A 19,045-nucleotide genomic window follows, 5' to 3' on the forward strand; every position below is an offset into this window, starting at 1 on the left:
TACTTGAGCAACCTGGCTTCATTTTAAAATTATTTTTATTAATTAATTAATTAATTTTTAAATTTTTGGTAGAGATAAGGTCTCACTTTGTTACCCAGATTGGTCTTGAACTCCTGAGCTCAAGCGATCCTCCTGCCTTGGCCTCCCAAAGTGCTGGGATTACTGGCATGAGCCACCATGCCCAGCCATTGGCTTCATTTTTTAAAGCATCTGATTTTGAGGATTTGTGTCATTGAATGTCTGATGCTGCACGTGATAGTTATTTTCTCTTCTCTCATGTATGAACAACATCTGGACCCTGATCTTAAGGAGCTACTGTAGCTCAGCTGTTCTTGGCTGTACCTGATTAGCTCAGTCAGGTTGCTGTTGTAGAACCCCAAAAGTTAGGTTCATGTACCTGGTGCACAGTAAGCCAAACACTGACATATTAATGCTTAGAAAGGTTTATTCAATTTGGCCGAAGTATGAGGGCGGGAGAAGCAGATTCTCAAATATGACCTTCCTTTGCACATAATTGGGGGCTTTCCCTGATGTTCAAAGCTGCTCGTGTCCCTTGGCCAGTCAAACTTCTGGATGCCATCAAGGAGGTCAGTGTGACCTAAGGATCATTGTTCTTTAAAAGAAAAACAAGTACATTAATCTTGCAAGCAGCCCCTGGGGGTTAGGATATACAGTTAATCACTTGTTAGTGACTACCCTCTACCAAAATGACTATGTGCAAGCAATCCTGCCTGGAGGAAGCTAAGGACGGAGAAAGAAAAATAAGTAAAATAAACACCTGATGATTTTTATAATACAGGCTGGGTTACAGTATCCCCACTGACACTGTTCTTTTCCTCAATCTTGAGTTTGGGTGTTGACGCAGTTTAACTACTTCCCGCTGGCAAGGGGCATTCCTAGGGGGCTGAGGAATGGAACTTATTTACCTGCTGTTGAAAATATTCACATGTCCCGGGACTTAGGCAATTTTGTTGTAACATTGTTGAACAGGGTGTCAGGAGCTTCAGAAGGGCGATCTTGCAATCCCACATACATAGTGCCACAGCAGTATAATCCACAGGCAAGGAGTATTCCTGTTTCTATAGTCATAGCTAGAATTACTAGTAATTTTTTCCACCAAGAGGGTACTGACCGGAAGTATGAAGACAATTATTGGTTTAGTGACATCATGAGGTTGGACACAGCATTCAGTTTGTACATGTCTTGAAGGGCCAGGGTGATGTTTCCTGAATTGTCTGGAATGTATACATAGCATTCAGTTTTCATTATGGCACAAGTTCTCCTTGTGCAGCCGTGAAGACATCAAGGGCCATGTGGTTCTACAAAACTGCTTTTTTCATCATAGTCATCTGAGAGGTGACTAAAGAGATGCCTTTGAATGCATCCTTCAGCACATGCTGGGTATAATTTGTTAGGATCTCAACATGTCAGATAACATTTTCTAAACTAACTTGGGGAACAAAAATGGAGAGGGGATGGTCATACCAGTGGAAAACTGACTTGGTCCATTGGTGCAACACATTTGGGAAATTTCCAGATTGTCCGTTGGTTTTTTGCCAAATGGCCCTGGACCTGTGGGAATCCCAGAGCATATTGTCCTGTCCAGCCAACGGGTAATCAGGGCCAAAGATTAGTCCCACATAGCCATTGCACTCCATATGAAGCTAGCCATTGAATTCCTGGCCTGTGTCCCATCGGTAGCAAACCAGTCAGTTTGTTGCAGCCCTGGAGTATGTTCACATTGGTGGGGGGAGCATCCAGCCCATATTCTTAGTGATATTTGGCCAGTTATCGTAAGAATGCTGGTTTTGTTTTGTTCCCAACATAAAGGGGCAATTTGATTTATGTGGCCAGTGGCATGATAAGGGTAGGGGAGCACAGTCATTCAAAGATAATCATCCCAAGCTTGATAAAAACCTTCCTCAGCATAGTGGCTGTTAATAGTCAAAATTTGGGGGGCTGCCGAGGGAAATTCCTTCAGGAGAGGAGGAGGAGTGTATTCAAAAGTTTGTTGAACAGTCTGACTTATAGTAAAAGATTTTCTGTGACCTGGGTTGTGAAGGGTTATATTAATGCCAGGCCATAGCCTTACATTTCCTTGTGTTAGCCCACCAGAGACCTGATTTTCTTTGGAATAGTTTTTCATAAAAATTTGTTACTGTACTCAGTTGTTTCCTTGTAAGAGCAAGACCCACCAAGGTAATACCAAAGTGCTAGAGATAGGTAACAGCCCTCAAACCCTACGAGCTTCTGTAGGCTATCTGCATAATGCGCCCATTGTAGGAAAAGATTGGTTTCAGCAGCCACTGTAAGCCATATAGTACTGTGGTGCTTAGCAAGAAGGCTTTACTTATCTGTGGATGTTTTCTTAAAAAGCAGCTTCAGGTTTTTAGTTGGTTCACATGTCCTTTCAGGTCTATTAACCTGATAGGTCAGGCTGAGCGGGGGCAATTTTTATCCAGGTATAATGTACCCACGGTTTAACTCCTGCCCAGTTGATGAATGCGTGGTCAGAAGGACCTCACAGGGTCTTACCCTTTGAGGGGCTAGTTGGTGATCCAGTCCAGTCTCCCTCCAGGTTTTAAGTAGGGCTTGGTCTCTAGCCTAGAAGGGGTGAAGTGGCCTGTCCGTGGGGAAGAAGCAAACTCATGAACAGAAGTCGGTATTTCATTTAGCAACTTTAAATAGTGTCTAATAGCTCCTTCCCTTTCTAAGAATTTATAGCCTGATCTTAGCCCCAAGGTGGCTAGGAAAGGTCTCTCATACATAATTTCTAAAGGGCTCAACTAGAGCCTGTTTCAGGGAATGACCCAAATCGTCAGCAGGACAGAAGGTAGTACTTTGTCTCAAGTTAGATTAGTTTCCTGGCACACGTTAGCAGCAGTTGCTTTTAGTTTTTTTTTGAGACGGTCTTACTCTGTCGCCCAGGCTGGAGTGGAGTGGCATGATCGCAGCTCACTGCAACCTCTACCTCCCGGGTTCAAGCAATTCATGTGCCTCAACCTCCCAAGCAGCTGGGACTACGGGCATGCGCCTCCATGTCCAGCTAATTTTTTGTATTTTTAGTAGAGACGGGGTTTGCCGTGTTGGCCAGGCTGGTCTCGAACTCCTGGGCTCAAATAATCCGCCTGCCTTGGCCTCCAAAAGTGCTGAGATTATAGGCGTTAGCCAGCACACCTGGCTTAATTGTTCTTTAAATAGTTTGATTCAGTTTTTTAGTCTTTCCAGTGGGCTGTGGCTGTGCTGCATGAAGTTTCCATTCAATGTCTAGGACTTGAGACACTTCCTGTACTACCCGAGAGATGAACACCGTACCATGGTCACTCTGGATCGTCAAAGGGAGTTCATACTGGGGAATTATCTCTTTAGTATAGTGTGGGCCACTTCAGCTCCCTTTCTGTTCAGATAAGGTATGCCTCTATCCATCCTGTAAATGTGTCTACAAGAAACAGAAAGATGTTTTTTGTACAAAAAGATGCCTGTAGCCTCCAGGCGCCCGTGGCATTGTGGTGAAATTAACTTTCCAGTCCTTGCATGGAGAGTCTCCTCGATGTTGTACCCCTGAACAGGGGTGGGGTCCAGTTTTAGGGCAGTTTGGGCACAAAGCATGCATTGATGGATCACATTTTGAATGACCCATTGTATGTCGGGGCCAATCAAGAACTCACATGCCATTGAAGGGTTGCGTCTTTTCTGTAATGGATGCTTTGATGAAACTGGCTCACTATATCTTTAAGGAAGGCACTGGGAACCAATACGATACCTTCCGGATTACGTTTCCAGCCTGGATGGGCCAGGGCCGGGATGTGAATCCCCATTCCTTGGCTCACTTTAAATCTCCTTTGGTATAGCAAGGTTGGAACTTGGTGAGATCAATGTGAGTTATTAGTGGGGCTAAGAAAGCCTCAGAGTCCAATGTTTTTGTGGCTTGCTTGGCTGCCAGGTCAGCACGTTGATTTCCTTTGACTATTCGGGAGTCTCCTTTTTGATGGCTGGGACAGTGGATGATAGCCACTATTAGAGGGGGCATTTACTGATTTTTTTTTTTTTTTTTTAGATAGAGTCTCGCTCTGTTGCTCAGGCTAGAGTGCAGTGGCACAATCTCGGCTCACTACAACTTCTGCCTCCCGGGTTCAAGTGATTCTCCTGCCTCAGCCTCCCAAGTAGCTGGGACTACAGGCACGTGTCACCATCCCTGGCTAATTTTTGTATTTTTTAGTAGAGACGAGGTTTCACCATGTTGTCCAGGCTGGTCTTGAACTCCTGACCTCAGGTAGTTCACCCGACTCAGCCTCCCAAAGTGCTGGGATTATAGGCATACCTTTTACAGATTCTAATAAGGCCAAAATATCAGAAGTATATTTGATTTCCTTATTTTTGCTAGTCAAAAGACCTCTCTCTACATAGCTCCGTGGGCATGTGCCGCCAAGAAAACATATTGGGAGTCTATATAAATATTCATAATTTTTTTCTTACTCAATTGGAGGGCGTGCATAAGGGCACCTTGGCCCACTGAGCTGAGGTGCCTAGCAATAAGGCCTTGGCTTCCTTAATTCCTTGTAAGGTAATGACCTCAAATTCAGCATGATGATGTCCACGGTCCGTGAAGCTGCTTGTATCTGTGAACAGTCCTAGTTGGGAGTGCAGCAGGGGCTGATCTGCCAGGTCTGGTTGCCTTGGAAAGACCTGCCCATTAATTGGAAGGCAATTTTGTATGGGCCCTGGCTCCTTCTCTGGAGGTATTAAGGTAGCAGAGTTAAGAATCGAGAACACCTTTAACTTCATCTCTGGATTGTCAAGGAGGATGGATGGCTTGGTGTTTTCCCAACCTTTCAGACGTCAGCCAATATCCACCTTTTTGATCTAAGAGACAGGAGATGTGATGCAGTGTGTGGACAGTGATGAGCTGAGCTACAGTTAGCTTTTCAGCCTCCCAGAAGAGGTTGCAAGTTGCAGCCACTGCTTGGAGGCAGGGGGACCAACCCTTGCCACCTGGTCAAACTGTTTAGAGAAAAAGGCAATCAGTCTTCAGTCAGTTCCCAAGCTTTGAGTTAGGACACCCAAGCCCATGGCTTGTTTTTTGTGCACAACTAAATTAGAGGGCTTTTTTAAATCTGGAAGGCCCAGCACAGAGGCAGTCTTTAACTTTTCTTTGACTTTATTTTATTTATTTATTTTGACATGGAGTTTCGTTCTTGTCACTCAGGTTGGAGTGCAGTGGCGTGATCTCAGCTCACTGCAACCTCTGCCTCCTGGATTCTCCAGCCTCAACCTCCCGAGTAGCTGGGATTACAGGCACCCATCACCATGCCCGGCTAATTTTTGTATTTTTTAGTAGATACAGGGTTTCGCCATGTAGGCCAGGCTGGTCTCGAACTCCTGACCTCAAGTGATCCGACTGCCTCAGCCTCCCAAAGTGCTGGGATTACAGGCATGAGCCACCATGCTCAGCCTCTTTGACTTTTAATTTTGGCATTCTGAAGTCCAGATCAGGGACTCAGGTTTTTTTCCTTTTAGGGCCTCATAAAGGGATTTTACTGTAAGTCCAGAATTCAAAATCCAAATTCAACAGAATCCCATCATTCCTAGAAACTGTTGCAGTTGTTTACAGGAGATGGGGACAGCTACGCAGGTGATTGCCTCTAGGTGGCCTGGGGGAAGGTTTCTGTGCCCCTTAGTCAGTTCAGACCCTAAGTATTTTACTATCTTTTGGCAGATCTGGGCTTTCTTTTTGGAAACCCAGTAGCCTGTTTCCACTAGGAAATTCAGTATTTGAATGGTATTTTCAAGGAAAGCTCTGAAGGTCTTGCAACAAAGATTTCATCCACATATTGTAAAAGCGTTCCGTCAGCCAGAGGTCCTTAAGTTCCATGCCAAAAATTTCCCAAAGATTGTGGGGGAATTTTTAAATCCTTGAGATAACACTAACAGTATTGCTGATTGACCTGTGTCCCAGCCTCAGAGATTCAAATTCAAAGAACTCTTATGTCTCCTTGTCTAATACACAAGAAGGCATCTTTCCAGTCCAAATCTGTAAACCAACCTAGTTCTCCTGATAAAGTGATCAGCACGCTATAGGGGTTAGTTACCATAGGTTGTATGTCCTAGACTGTTTCATTACTGGCCCTAAGTCTTGTACAAACTGTAGTTGTCTTTTTTTTTTTTTTTGGGAGACGAGTCTTGCTCTGTCGCCCAGCCTGGAGTGCAGTGGCATGATCTCAGCTCACTGCAAGCTCTGCCTCCCGGGTTCAAGCCATTCTCCTGCCTCAGCCTCCTGAGTAGCTGGGACTACAGGCGCCCACCACCACGCCTGGCTAATTTTTTTGTATTTTCAGTAGAGATGGGGTTTCACCGTGTTAGCCAGGATGGTCTTGATCTCCTGACCTCCTGATCCGCCCACCTCAGCCTCACAAAGTGCTGGGATTACAGGCGTGAGCCACCGCGCCTGTTCGAAACTGTAGTTGTCTTAATGAGACTTGCATGATGGTAAGATGTAGGGACCAGCCCCACAGGGTCGGTGGGTTTTTCTCCCCGTGTGCGGAGATGAGAGATTGTAGAAATAAAGACACAAGACAAAGAGATAAAAGACAGTTGGGCCTGGGGGACCACTACCACCAAGATGCAGAGACCAGTAGTAACCCCGAATGCCTGGCTGCGCTGTTATTTATTGCATACAAGGCAAAAGGGGCAGGGTAAAGAGTGTGAGTCATCTCTAGTGATTGATAAGGTCACGTGAGTCACGTTTCCACTGGACAGGGGGCCCTTCCCTGCCTGGCAGCCGAGGCAGAGGGAGGGAGAGGGAGAGAGAGACAGCTTATGCCATTATTTCTGCATATCAGAGACTTTTAGTACTTTCATTAATTTTGCTCCTGTTATCTAAAAGGCAGAGCCAGGTGTACAGGATGGAACTTGAAAGCAGACTAGGAGCTTGATCACTGAAGCACAGCATCACAGGGAGACAGGGTCAGGCCCTCCACAAGAGGTGGAGGAGTAGAGTCTTCTCTAAACTCCCCCAGGGAAAGGGAGACTCCCTTTCCCGGTCTGCTAAGTAGCCGGTGTTTTTCCTTGACACTGACGCTACCTCTATACCACGGTCCGCTTGGCAATGGGCATCTTCCCAGACGCTGGCATTACCACTGGACCAAGGAGTCCTCTGGTGGCCCTGTCTGGGCATAACAGAAGGCTCGCACTCTGTCTTCTGGTCACTTCTCACTATGTCCCTTTGGTTCCTATCTCTGTATGGCCTGGTTTTTCCTAGGTTATGATTATAGAGCGAGGATTATTACAATATTGGAGTAAAGAGTAATTGCTACAAAGTAATGATTAATGATAGTCATATATAATCATGTCTATGATTTAGATCTAGTATAACTCTTGTTGTTTTATATGTTTTATTATACTGGAACAGCTCGTGCCCTTGGTCTCTTGCCTCAGCACCTGGGTGGCTTGCCGCCCACAGTAAAACAGGAATGTTAAAGGGAGAATTACAGGACCAAATCAGTCCTTGTGCCAAAAAAGCCTTCCAAGAGTGGTTGAATACCCTTTCATGCCACTTTCTTTAATGTGTCTCTCTTTTAATTTAATTTTTATGGGTTTGGCTGTGACCAGTCTCCCTGGCTTCCCTTGGGCCCAAACATCTCTCCTTACCTGCATGAGCATTTCTTCTGGAATGTCCTGAACCTGTTCGTTTTCTGGTTGGAGCAGGAGTATTTGAAACCTGCAAACTTGTTCAGAAGGAATCATTATATCTAGGCATCTGGGGGGAAAGACAAGTTGAGCATACAATTTGGCAAGCAAATCCCAGCCCAGGAGGGGCACTGGGCATTAAGCATGTACAAGAAACTATGCCCTAGGCTGGTCTCTCCTAAATGGTAACCTAAGGATTGTAGAAAAGGGTAATGGTGTCTCCCAATATCCGTGTAACAGTAATGGTTTTTCCCAAAGTTGGAGAGAGACAATTGTTAATTACTTAATATGTGGCACTGTGTCAACTAAAAAGTCAATCATTCTGTTCCTCACTGTCAATTTTATCTAGGAATCCTGTGGGGATATAGCCACTGGTTGCTCCAAGTCTAAGGGAGTCCCTGGGACACATCAGTCTCCATCTAAATATTATTCTCTCTCCTCATCTGATTTTGAGGGAGACTGCACTTGCCAGCTGCTTTGGTCAATTTGGGACAGCCCTTTTTCCAGTTGACTGGTGGTTTCTGACTGGTTGAGTCCTCAGTGTAACTGAGTTGGGTCTTGGTTTGCTTCCACAGGAACCTAGGACACTGGAGGCACTCAGGTCTGATGGCCTCCCAGGTGATCATTTTAACAACACCTAGAAAGGGTTAATGATTTTCATTCCAGCCCCTAACACTCCTCTCTGTCATTTGTTTCCTGGCATTCCCCATACTTGAGTTTATATGGACTAAAACTTGCCTCAGATGTTTTGAAGTTCCCTTAACAGCAAAACCCACACTAGATTATTAGGAGTAAAATGAGGAAAAGGGCAGTGGAACATAGTCTTTGGGGCTGCATAGGGAGCTCGGTCCACTCCACTGAGGGCAGGCCCTGTGGGAGATGTGATGAGGCTGGGCAGGATGCAGGGGGTGTCAGCCTGGTACCTACAGGCCAAAGAAATCCCAGAAGCCTCGTGACAGGGGTGGAGGGCAGAGCTGGGCTTTACTCAGCTTTGGGGAAGGGCAGTTTCTGCTGGGGGCTCCCTCCTGCTCACAGACATCTCCAAGACGCTCTAATGCAGAGACCCTCTCTGGGAAGAGCTGCCTTTCTAAGTGGATTCCCATCAGGCTTTGTTGTTTTTCTTTTTCTAAGTAGGCCATTAGAAAAGTTTTGGAATTTCTTATGTAATCAGAAAGAATCCATAGAACAGCCAAGCTGTTCCAAGTGCTAAGAGGAAGTGAGTGAGTGCAAGACAAAGTCTGCAGAGAAGACTTTCGCAATCTGCGTGACTCCTGCAGTGTGTGGGGAGCTAGCCAGGGGCCGGGGGATCCTGATTTAACCGTGTCTGCATGACCTGTTTGTGGGGGGCATCCCTCTCTCCCTGCTTCTTAGTCTTCTCATCTGAAAAGTAAGATTGTTGAATTATGTGATCTTTCTGACTCTTGTAATTCTCACTCTAAAATTTTATGAGTCTAACTTCTCATTGCTGCTTTTTATTTTCTTCTAAGTGAAAGGTTCCAAAGTAAATTGAACATTTACAATTTGATCTTCTATGACTGTGGTATATTTAGGAGTCTCTCTCTCTCTCTCTCTCTCTCTCTGTAAGTATGTAATAAGTGATCAGAACACAAGATTGTCTAGGATACATGGATGGTCATCTTCATCATGTTTATTTTATGCAGCTAGACCAAAGATATTTTAAGATTGAATTAAACCATTAATTCTTCTTCACAGTACTTTTAGCATTGTTTAAAAGGACATAGCAGAGCTTTGTAAAAGAGGAGTCTGGAAGTATTTTCTGTGGCTGAAATTTATAGAGAATATAAGAATGGGATATATTTTTACAATTAAAGTAAAAAAATTAGTTTATAAAGAGAGAAAAGCAAGTTTTGCCTAGTCATAAACTCTAGACCTATTGCCTATATTCTGATCAATACTGCCCATATATCCAGTTTCTATCATAGCCACAAAGGGAGTCATTATGTGATTATGTGCTTGCTATCTAAATTGTTAGGCAGCTCTTAGAACATGAACCCAAGACATTTGGTGTGGGTGTTCCTGATAAAAATTTATTTGCTATTGAATCATGCTGGTTCAGTTCACCATATCTTTCCTCAGTGCAGGCTGGAACTCTGCCGAAATACTATACTGGGATATTTGTTATGTGGTTAATGATTTGCATGCTTACCCTAGAGAGGGAATGATGAAAGAATGCAAAGGGGTATACTTTGTTACTGGGTGGAGTAGATAATTTTTTGTGTTGTATGGTTTAATGATAAGTTAATCACCTATCCCACAAAATGTACCTTCCTGAAATTAAAAAAATAATAATACATGGATCGTTGTATAGCTTGTATAAAATGATGGCAGATATTTTCTTGGTACAGGTTTTAACAAAAAGAAGGAAAAGAACGTAATCATTAGTGTAGCTGAAGATCTTGGCAATGCTGACAGTTTTGCTAAGCGCCCTTTAAAAAAAAGCATAAAAAATGATTTTCCACAGAGATGTGAAATTTAAGCTTTTCTTAACATCCATGAGTTACCGAATATTTTATTTTATTTTTCCCTTGAGCTCACTGAAGACTTCCTCTCTCTCTCTCGGAAGTCCATCTGAAAGATAAAATCTTTCTCTGCTTTCCAACCTTGTGTTGGCCACGGAAGTAGGCTGAGTTTCTTGTTCATCTTGTGTTCCTTATCGCTCTCCTGTGGCCTTTCTCTTTGGTTATGCGACCATTTCAGCTTGAAGCCACCTGAGCCAGACCCAGCTCACAGCATTCCATCCTTCATGCCACCCCCTGCACCTCCTAATCTAATATCTTCAAGAGTAGGACTATCCTCTGCTCATTCCTGACCTTTATAAAAATAAAAACCAGTTCCCCCTCACATTCTCCTTAGTGCCCACTTCTCATCCTCATTCTTCTCTTGCTCACTTTCTCTTACATTGAAATTCTACTCTTATTTACCTCTTTATTTATTTCACTATTGTAAACTAGTGATGGAACTAAATTGCCTTTATTTTGCCTTAGGACAGGGGGTACATTATGTGGTTGGTGTCTAAATGAGGGATCATGTATCTTAATTAAAAACTCTACCCAGGATTTGGTTACATTTTGATGAAGTATTATCATAGTGGCATAGGATCTACAGCTAGTGTATAACAGCTCCAGACTGGAGGAAGGGTGTCTTTGTTTTAAGTGTTCTTGATCATGAGGCTCAAATGGCAAAAATCTGGTAAGAAAGTCCAGGACAGACTCCCTGACTGCTCTCAGATCTCTGTGCGGAAGGTTAGGCTGCTTCCTGCCATATTCTTCTGGTAGTCCTTGTCAAATTCTTCATTTTGAGCCACAGTAAAATAGTTCTTCCAGTCTCCAGGCATCCCTGAAACAAGGCAAAATCTCAATGATTGCTGCAGTAGTATAGGGAGAGGTAAGCATGCACCCTTAGGACCCCACCAAGAATGGGGAGAAACAGGCAACTTGCCTCTCAAAGGTTGTACAGTGGTGCTGCTGGAAAGAATAAATAATGGAGCATGAAACATTACTGGAAAATCTAAGCAGACCATGGGGACCACAGAGTTCCATTTGACATCTTAGACTACAAACCTTATCTACCTTTCCTCATAAAAGGGGAGATGGAGTGGTCCATAATGCTGGTGGGCAAAGTGGTATAGTTGGCCATTGGGTTTTGCTTCATTACATCAAAGGAGGTGTGATAGACGATTTTATTCAGAATTTCCTCTGATATGTCTTTTTCTAGGAACTTCAGTATCTTCTCAATTTCCCACTTTGGGTCCTATATGTGGAACAGTCACACGAAACAAATTATGTTGGGTCTTCCCTTGGGGATGATGTTCCATTTGGACAGTATTTGGAGAGAAATGAGTTAAAGGATCATTTGAACACATTTTAAAAATATTTCTCAAGTGACTCCTAGTGCCAGGCACTGTACTGTCCCAGATACTGTAGCAACACAAAGATGAGGGCTGTCCCTGCCCTCAAGAGGCTTACCTTGAAGGAAAGGAATTAAACATAAACACAATCAATCGCAAGGCTGGCTGAGAAAGTACATGCTGCCTGCATACAGACAGAGTGCCAGGAGATTTGGTGGGAAGGAGCAATGATATCTCCTGGGGGAGAACAGGGAAGGCTGTGTGAAGGAGGAACAATGTTGGTGGTGAAGCATAGTATAACTAACTCTAGTATTTGGACTACAACAGATGGCAAAAAGAACCTACGAACTTAACAGAAGGTCACTAAGAGGAGGAATAAAAGGAATCTCAAGTTGACCCAGAAGTATAAATCCTTATTTCTTGGATCTTTTTGATCAAAGAGATACAGAAAGAGAGAAAGCTATAGCTTTTGATTAAATTTCTGAGGACATCTCAGATGCTAATTTTGTAATTCTAGGATGCTGATGCACTGGGTCATGAGAGTGAATTTGTGCAGCCATTCATACACCATGGTTTGAAATTCAGAAATCAGTCCACTGTCCCAATATGTAGGACTAATCCTACCAGTGTTTATATGGATTAAACTTTGCTTTATGACGTGGGGTTGAGGTGTGCAAGAGGGAGAAGGAAGCTAAATTTCTTGAACACAACTATGTACACTTTACAAATATGATAGTGTAAATCCTTACAATGATCTCATGAGATAGATATGATACCATTTTGTAGATAAAGGTATCTGGCTTGTAAGTGTCAGGATCCAACAGATTGATTCAACTATAAAGGATATGCTATTTCCTGAGGAAGAAGAATATTTTGAAAACTGAATTAAAGCAAAGCAGATTTAGAATACCGAAAAAGTAGAGCTTTTGAGGATAAAACTGAGTTGCAAACAGTGTCATGGACTTGCACTGAAGGCTCTTCTGCAGGAAAGCCCATGCACTAGGGTTCTAAATAGGGATTGATGTATCCTAGGATGTGGGAGGATCTGATGGAGAGGGCACTGCCCTCACTTCCTTCATGTCCCCGTAGAAGAGGTAGAGAATGCGGTGCTGGTCTTTTGCATCCCACCATCCCTTTACGTGGTCATACCAGGAACCCCACAGCACTGAGGGGAAGGAGAGAGAGATGTCAATGCAAGCATGAAACTTGTAAAACGAACATGAATATTTCAAATAAAAGGGGACATTTAATAAATACAACCAGAAGACAAAGACCTTGGGCAGAATTCTTATTTGCAGAAGGCAGTGATTTTTTTTTTAAAGTACGGTGATGATAAAAAGTATTCTGGATCCCTTGGCTTATATTTCCAACCTTGAACTTATTACTCCATGAAAGATTGTCTTGTGGCCAGGGATTCAACACCTTTATTTTCCTTGCATCGTCACATAGTGCATTGGTTAATATTATGCAATAAATATTGTTTCTGAACAGGCTGATTTTAAAAAGAAGACTTTCACTGTGAAAAATTTGTAAGTACTGGGTATTTGGGCACCTTCACTCTCTTCGATGGTAAATAGAAGGAAGAGAGGCTCACTGGGTATTTTCTGTTGTCTCTGCCAACTCACTTTCCATCCTCTTGTGCTCTGCTTTGTGCCCAGCAAAGCGACCTGCATGGACTGTGTCAATGATCTCCTTTGCCCTCAGGATTATAGCCAGACTGTGTCAGCAAGAGGCATAGGAAGGCATTTAGAGACAGAAGGAGAGAACGACATTGTGTTTATTTCCCTGATGCCCTTCCTGTTGGCTCACTGCTTCCCCCACCAAAGGCTTTAGCTCTTGTCAAGGGGTCCTCTTTTGTCTCTGGAGAGATATGACTCCCTGCTGGTACTCTCCCCAGAATACTGTACTAGCCCTTGTCAGTTTCCTTAAACTCTGCTCATAGCCTTGTAAATAGTCTCTTTGTTAGAGTCTTCCCAGATGACCCAGTTTAAGTGTGCCATCTACTTCCTCATAAGACCTTGATGGATACAGCCGTTCAATGAAAATTATCTTCCTTTCTGCTGTCAGCAGGTGAATGAATAAGGAAATATGAACTCACAGTTTTCTTCCACTCACCTTTTCCAGCTTTGAATGTCTCAACATATTCCTCCTATGTACCAGGGTCAGGCAACATTTTATTCATTCTTGAGAAATGATAGTAGGAGACCAGACAGTCCTTGGCATTTCTAGCCACATAGATAATCTGGAATCAGCCAGCAAGAGGAATGAGAGGCAGAGAGAAAACAAGACAGAAATATCATTATTCAGTGTAAAGGACCATAATCTTAGAAAGCCTCTTTGTAGAATCTTGGACTCTCCTATTTGAATAATTGAATGTTCATGCATTTTCTATGATCAAAGATGACTATCTCTTCCATTTGTCTAGGTGCAGTTCCAATTTGTAGCTGTGGTCTTAGCATGATCATTAAGAGCACCCCTTTTCTCTGATAGAAGTGTCCTGTTTGCATGGTGCATACTACATTCACCCTAACTGTGATATTTCTGGAGGTTAAGGAGGCTATCCATGTTGTCTTCATCCATTTAGGGTTCTATAACAAAATACCACATGCTGGGTGGCTCATAAACAACAAAAATTTATTTCTCACAGTTCTACAGGCTGGAGAATCTAAGATAAAGGTGCTGACAGATTTGGTATATGGTGATGATCTGCTGCCTCAAGATAGCCATGTGTTATAATCATGAATCCCATTCATGAGGGTTCCCCACTCATGGCCTAATCTCCTTTCAGAGGTCCCACCTCCTAATATTATCACTGTCGGGGTTAAGATTTCACATATGAATTTTGAAGGGACAAATGCAGACGATAGCATGTGGTATATTTTTCAGTGTGTGAAGGTTCCTCTTGGCTTTCACTAAGCAGGGAATCTAAACTAGGTTCTAGGCTAGGAGGAGCTAAAGCAACTAGCCATTTGGTTTAATTTCCATGATATGAATCCCAGCCTTACCGATAAATTATCACTCCTACATTCATTTGCTGATGAGGATGAAGGACCCTTGAGGCAGTGCTAAGTCCATCTTTGGAGCTGTGTGTGATGGTCTTCTCATAGGGCAGGCATGGTCTGGTGAGAAGGAGCTGACTTCTTGGCTTCTTGTCCTGGTGACCCCACCTCCCCTCATTACTCTGGCTCCCATCCCATCCTACCCTGCCATATGCAATCTTAGCAGGGCTGGGGAGGAACCATTCTCAGTGGTTTCTCAAGAATTTTTGTCCTGTGTCTCACTATGGAACTTCTGTGTCCAACACAACCAATCATCCAGCCCTATTTTACTCTAAGTGAATTGCCCTAGGTTCTTGCTTTTTCCATCTTTGCTCACTCAGGTGAACACAGTCCTGGCATGACTCTGTTTTTCTGCCCCCTTTCCTGCTGCTGGCTTTCTATCCAGCATTTATGAAAGCATTTATGGTGTCAAAAAGTATGATGCAAGTGCAAAGTCTTATTATTATGTACATATATTTTGTGTAATATTCCTTAATGCTTAAATTGCTTATTGCCTTCTAGGCCTAAATGGAAGTGGGAAGTCCTAGGCTAAACAGGGAACATATTCAGATGTACATTAGGTGTGGGGTCCAATATCAAATAAAATTTCTGAGAACTTCTTTATTTATCTGTATTAATTTCCAATTGCTGCTGTAACAAATTACCACAAATGGCTTAAAACAATGTAGATTTATTCTCTCACTGTTCTGAAGGCCCAACTTCACTGGGCTAAAGTCAAGGTGTCAGCAAGGCTGGTTCTTTTAATGGCTCTGGGGAGAATTCATTTTCTTGTTTTTAGAATCTAGAGGCCACCTGTACTCCTTGGCTCTTGACCCCTTCCTTGAATCACTCCAAATTGTTGCTTCAGTTGTCACAGCCCCTATTTCCTCCTTTGATATGCTTGTTTCCATCTTTTAAATACCCTTGTGCTGATATTTAAGACCAAGACAATCCAAGATAATCTCTCCATCTCAAGATCCTTAACTTAGTCACATCTGTGTAGTGCATTTTGCAATATATGGTAATATTCCCAGGTGCTGGTGATTAGATGTAGGTATCTTGGAGTGACTATTATTCAGCCTACCATGCCATCATAAAATGAAAAACTTGGACTAAGCTCCCTATAGTCTTTTCCTACTCAAATAATTCACACCAAGTCTAAGTGGATAAATGGAAGTGCTGCCACTGAGATGTTTACATTATTTAGAAGACCTGATTTTACAAAAAGATGTTAGTATGATGACTAACCAAGTGTTAGTGTGTCTTCTGACAATGAGTCTACAAGATTTGGAAGTAATATTGGTTCTTGAGGAATGAAATTAACATACAATTAGTGAAAGTATTTATCTGTGAGAATAAACCAAGAAGTTTTCACAAATCCAGGTGATCTGGGTATGATCTCAGAGAAGCAAATCAGCAAATCAGGGAAGCAAAGCAAGCAGATACTTGGAAAACTATTCAATTGTATTGTACCTTATTTGGAGACGGAAGCTGGACAAAATAAAGAGCTAGTGAGTCATGGAAGCTCAGAAAAAAGAGGATGTCAAAAGCAATCAGTCGCATCGTGTATCTGAGCACTGCACCAAGGAGAGATAGTCTTGGTTAGACTTGACCGTTATGGTTTCCTTGGTAAATTCAGTCTAGAAGGTTGAAAGACTGTGCAGCTGTCATAGCTGAAAAACACTTCTTAACATCAACAGACTCTCTCAGCAATCTTCAGATAACTGTGTTTACAAAGAAGCTTGCCCACAAGGAGATGATATGTCGGTCTAGCTGATACAAGCATTTGGTTCTGCTGAATGGCTATACTTTTCATTGCAAATGAATAGGTCGATATTTTGTTTATATTACACATTTCATTAATTTAAGACAAACTTATAAAGCAGAAATCAAAAGGAAACCCCGCTACATTCAATGTACACTGCATTTATAGGATCTGAATTAGAAGGTGTCAAAATAAAAATATATTTTTTGAAAATGAAGGAAATAAAGGTCTATCAGTACCTAGGATCTTGCTTCACGAGATATGCTTTCTGAGAGTCTGTTGATCTCTCAGTTGGTATTAAGGGTGGGCCAAACCAAAATAAGACAAAATCATATTTCTCATCCTGAAAAGAAGAGAAGCAGATTTTGGATACCGAGGTGTACATAATCTCATCAGGGCAGCCAGATGGTGGCCATGAACATGGGCTGTTCAGATCTCTGAATATGGAAAGTAAGTGATGGATGGCCTCAGCTGCTGTACGCTGAACCCACTACCATGCTCTTTATAAGACCACATTTCCAAACGGCTGCTCTTGGCTAGTGAGTAAGCACAGCAGGCATGCTAAGGCAGGCCCAGTCTATGAGATATGGGACTCTCTGATGGTTGACTTTGGCTAGAGGACTCCCCATCAGCTTGGATGAATCTTGCTCATGGCTGCACCGTAGTCTGAGTCTTCAACTCTCCTTCCTTGCATCTCCTTCATAGGGGTCAGACTTGCATCATGGTCTTATTGCTCTCTCTCCATCCTTATTTGTCTTACTCCTCTTTTCACAGGTTTTCCTTCAAATAATTCTCTTTCAGGTCTGACTCTGCCAGCTCCTTAGAGGACACAATCTAAGAGATCAGCCTTCCTCAGGAAATACCTGATTTGTTTTATTGATCACCTTCTTTGAATGTGGCTTAGATGGCAGACAATCAGAATAATTTTGTCTGAAAATTTCCCAATATGTACCCAAAAATAATATTTTAAAGGGAGATGAATCCAGAATGGAGTGTGTGGGAATGTGGGGTAATGCCACCATCTGCCCTATGGCTCCACTGGCTATTTTTCTTTTAGTGTCTTTGACTGTTTCTACTTAGAGACATTATTTGGCCATGCCAATCAAACCCGGTTTGAAGAGTTGGCTCTTCTTACCTTTGAATTTTCTTTCCAGAAGGAAGGTGGTAGCATCTGAACAGGCAGATGAGTCTTCAGAGTTCTAGGAGAAGGCATTTTGTTAGCCAGATCCAGACCTGGGAAATAAGGCCACACAATTCAGCCAAACATTTCTCATCAGCTGCATAGATTCGATATTAGTACTGTGCCAATCATTTGAAATCAGATTGACCCAATAGTCAGCTCTCTGTCTAAAATAATAATTTTTATGCCTATGTTTCCTTTCTGGTGGCAAATTTACTGCTTGTTCTGGTAGAGGAAAGCACTGATGAAATATTGAAAACTGTGGAGGCACATTACTTCCCTTGTTGGGCATTGGTGTGTGCTTGTGTGGGTAGATAAAGATGTTTGAGGTTGGTGAGAACAGCTCTATAATAGCCCCAGTAGCTCTAAAGCATGCAAGATTTTCTTCCAACTTTTACTTTCAAGGCCAAGAACCACAACAGCCATCAGACATGTGCAAGCATTGTGCTGGGAAATATTTTTAGTTGAAAAACTGCCTTATAGTGATCAAGTCATTTTTACAAGTTAGTAAATGTGAAAAAGCCAGGATTAGAAATCAGTCTATAAGTGTGGAGAGTCAAGGAAGAGAAACTTTGTGAAAAACATTAGAGAGGTAAGAAAGATTTAGATAAAGCAGAGACAAAGTATTCCTGGAAATAGAAAGTCCAATACTAACTGCTAAAATGCTGAATATAGGCTGGATGTAGCCATGTGCAGCACCAACTTCAGGGGAGAGGTTTGCAAGTAAAGCATAAGTGTCAGTAATGGAGAAGATAGCTTCTGATGGAGAATGAGATATATAAGGAAAGGGAAGTTCTCCTTGGAGGCACAGCAGTAAAGGGATAGAAGGAAGCAAGAGGGAGAAAATTAAAGTAAAAATTTTGCATAAAAGAGAGAAAAAGCATGCCAATTTCTTCTCCTCCCCCCAACCAGTACTAAATATTTATAAACAAAACTGCTCAGAAGAAGGCAGAACTGACAGAAGAGGATGTTTTTGAACTAGAAACTATGTTCATAAAGTATATAAAAATAGGAAAAAAACACAGATTTCACTGACACAAAGCTATTAAAAAGATCAAAGTGTCAAAAAAAATCAAATCCCCACAAAATCAACTACAAAGCTGAAAATGAAAATGCAACATTTTAAACTAAATTAAATATCTTGAAACAAACATTTGAGAATATGAAAATAAAATCTGAAATCAGAAGTACAAAAAGTAAGGACAGACGTGGACAAAAAAGGAAAGTGAAAAAGATTTGATTGAACTCAACAAAGAAGTAGAAGAAAAAGGCAAAATAGCATTACAAATTAAATTATAAAGTGGATAATGGGGAATAGATTTAAATGAAAATATAAATGCTATTGAAGAAAAGCACTGAAACAAGACAATGACACAAGAAAAAGAAAGAAGTAAAAAGTTTCAGAGAGCAAGTGGCTGACGTTGAAGACAGGTGAAGGAGGTCTAACATTAGTAGAAATTGGAGTCCCTGAGAAGAAAATGAAAACAGTGGAATAAAACTGGTATTTA

At 42.2% G+C, this 19,045-nt stretch overlaps 1 protein-coding gene across 1 annotated transcript; it reads right to left on the minus strand.

The window, feature by feature from the left end:
• Positions 1-10,661: 10,661 nt before the first annotated feature.
• LOC100602282 (sulfotransferase 1C1-like) lies at positions 10,662-17,616 on the minus strand. The gene is given in 5 exon segments (XM_012503964.2): positions 10,662-11,043; positions 11,277-11,457; positions 12,625-12,719; positions 13,670-13,796; positions 17,493-17,616. Coding segments are annotated over 5 exon segments (594 nt in total). The 5' UTR covers positions 17,571-17,616; the 3' UTR covers positions 10,662-10,930.
• Between the last annotated feature and the right edge of the window lie 1,429 nt (positions 17,617-19,045).

The sequence above is a fragment of the Nomascus leucogenys genome, chromosome 14 (assembly GCF_006542625.1).
Source record: "Nomascus leucogenys isolate Asia chromosome 14, Asia_NLE_v1, whole genome shotgun sequence".
Lineage (NCBI taxonomy): Eukaryota > Metazoa > Chordata > Mammalia > Primates > Hylobatidae > Nomascus > Nomascus leucogenys.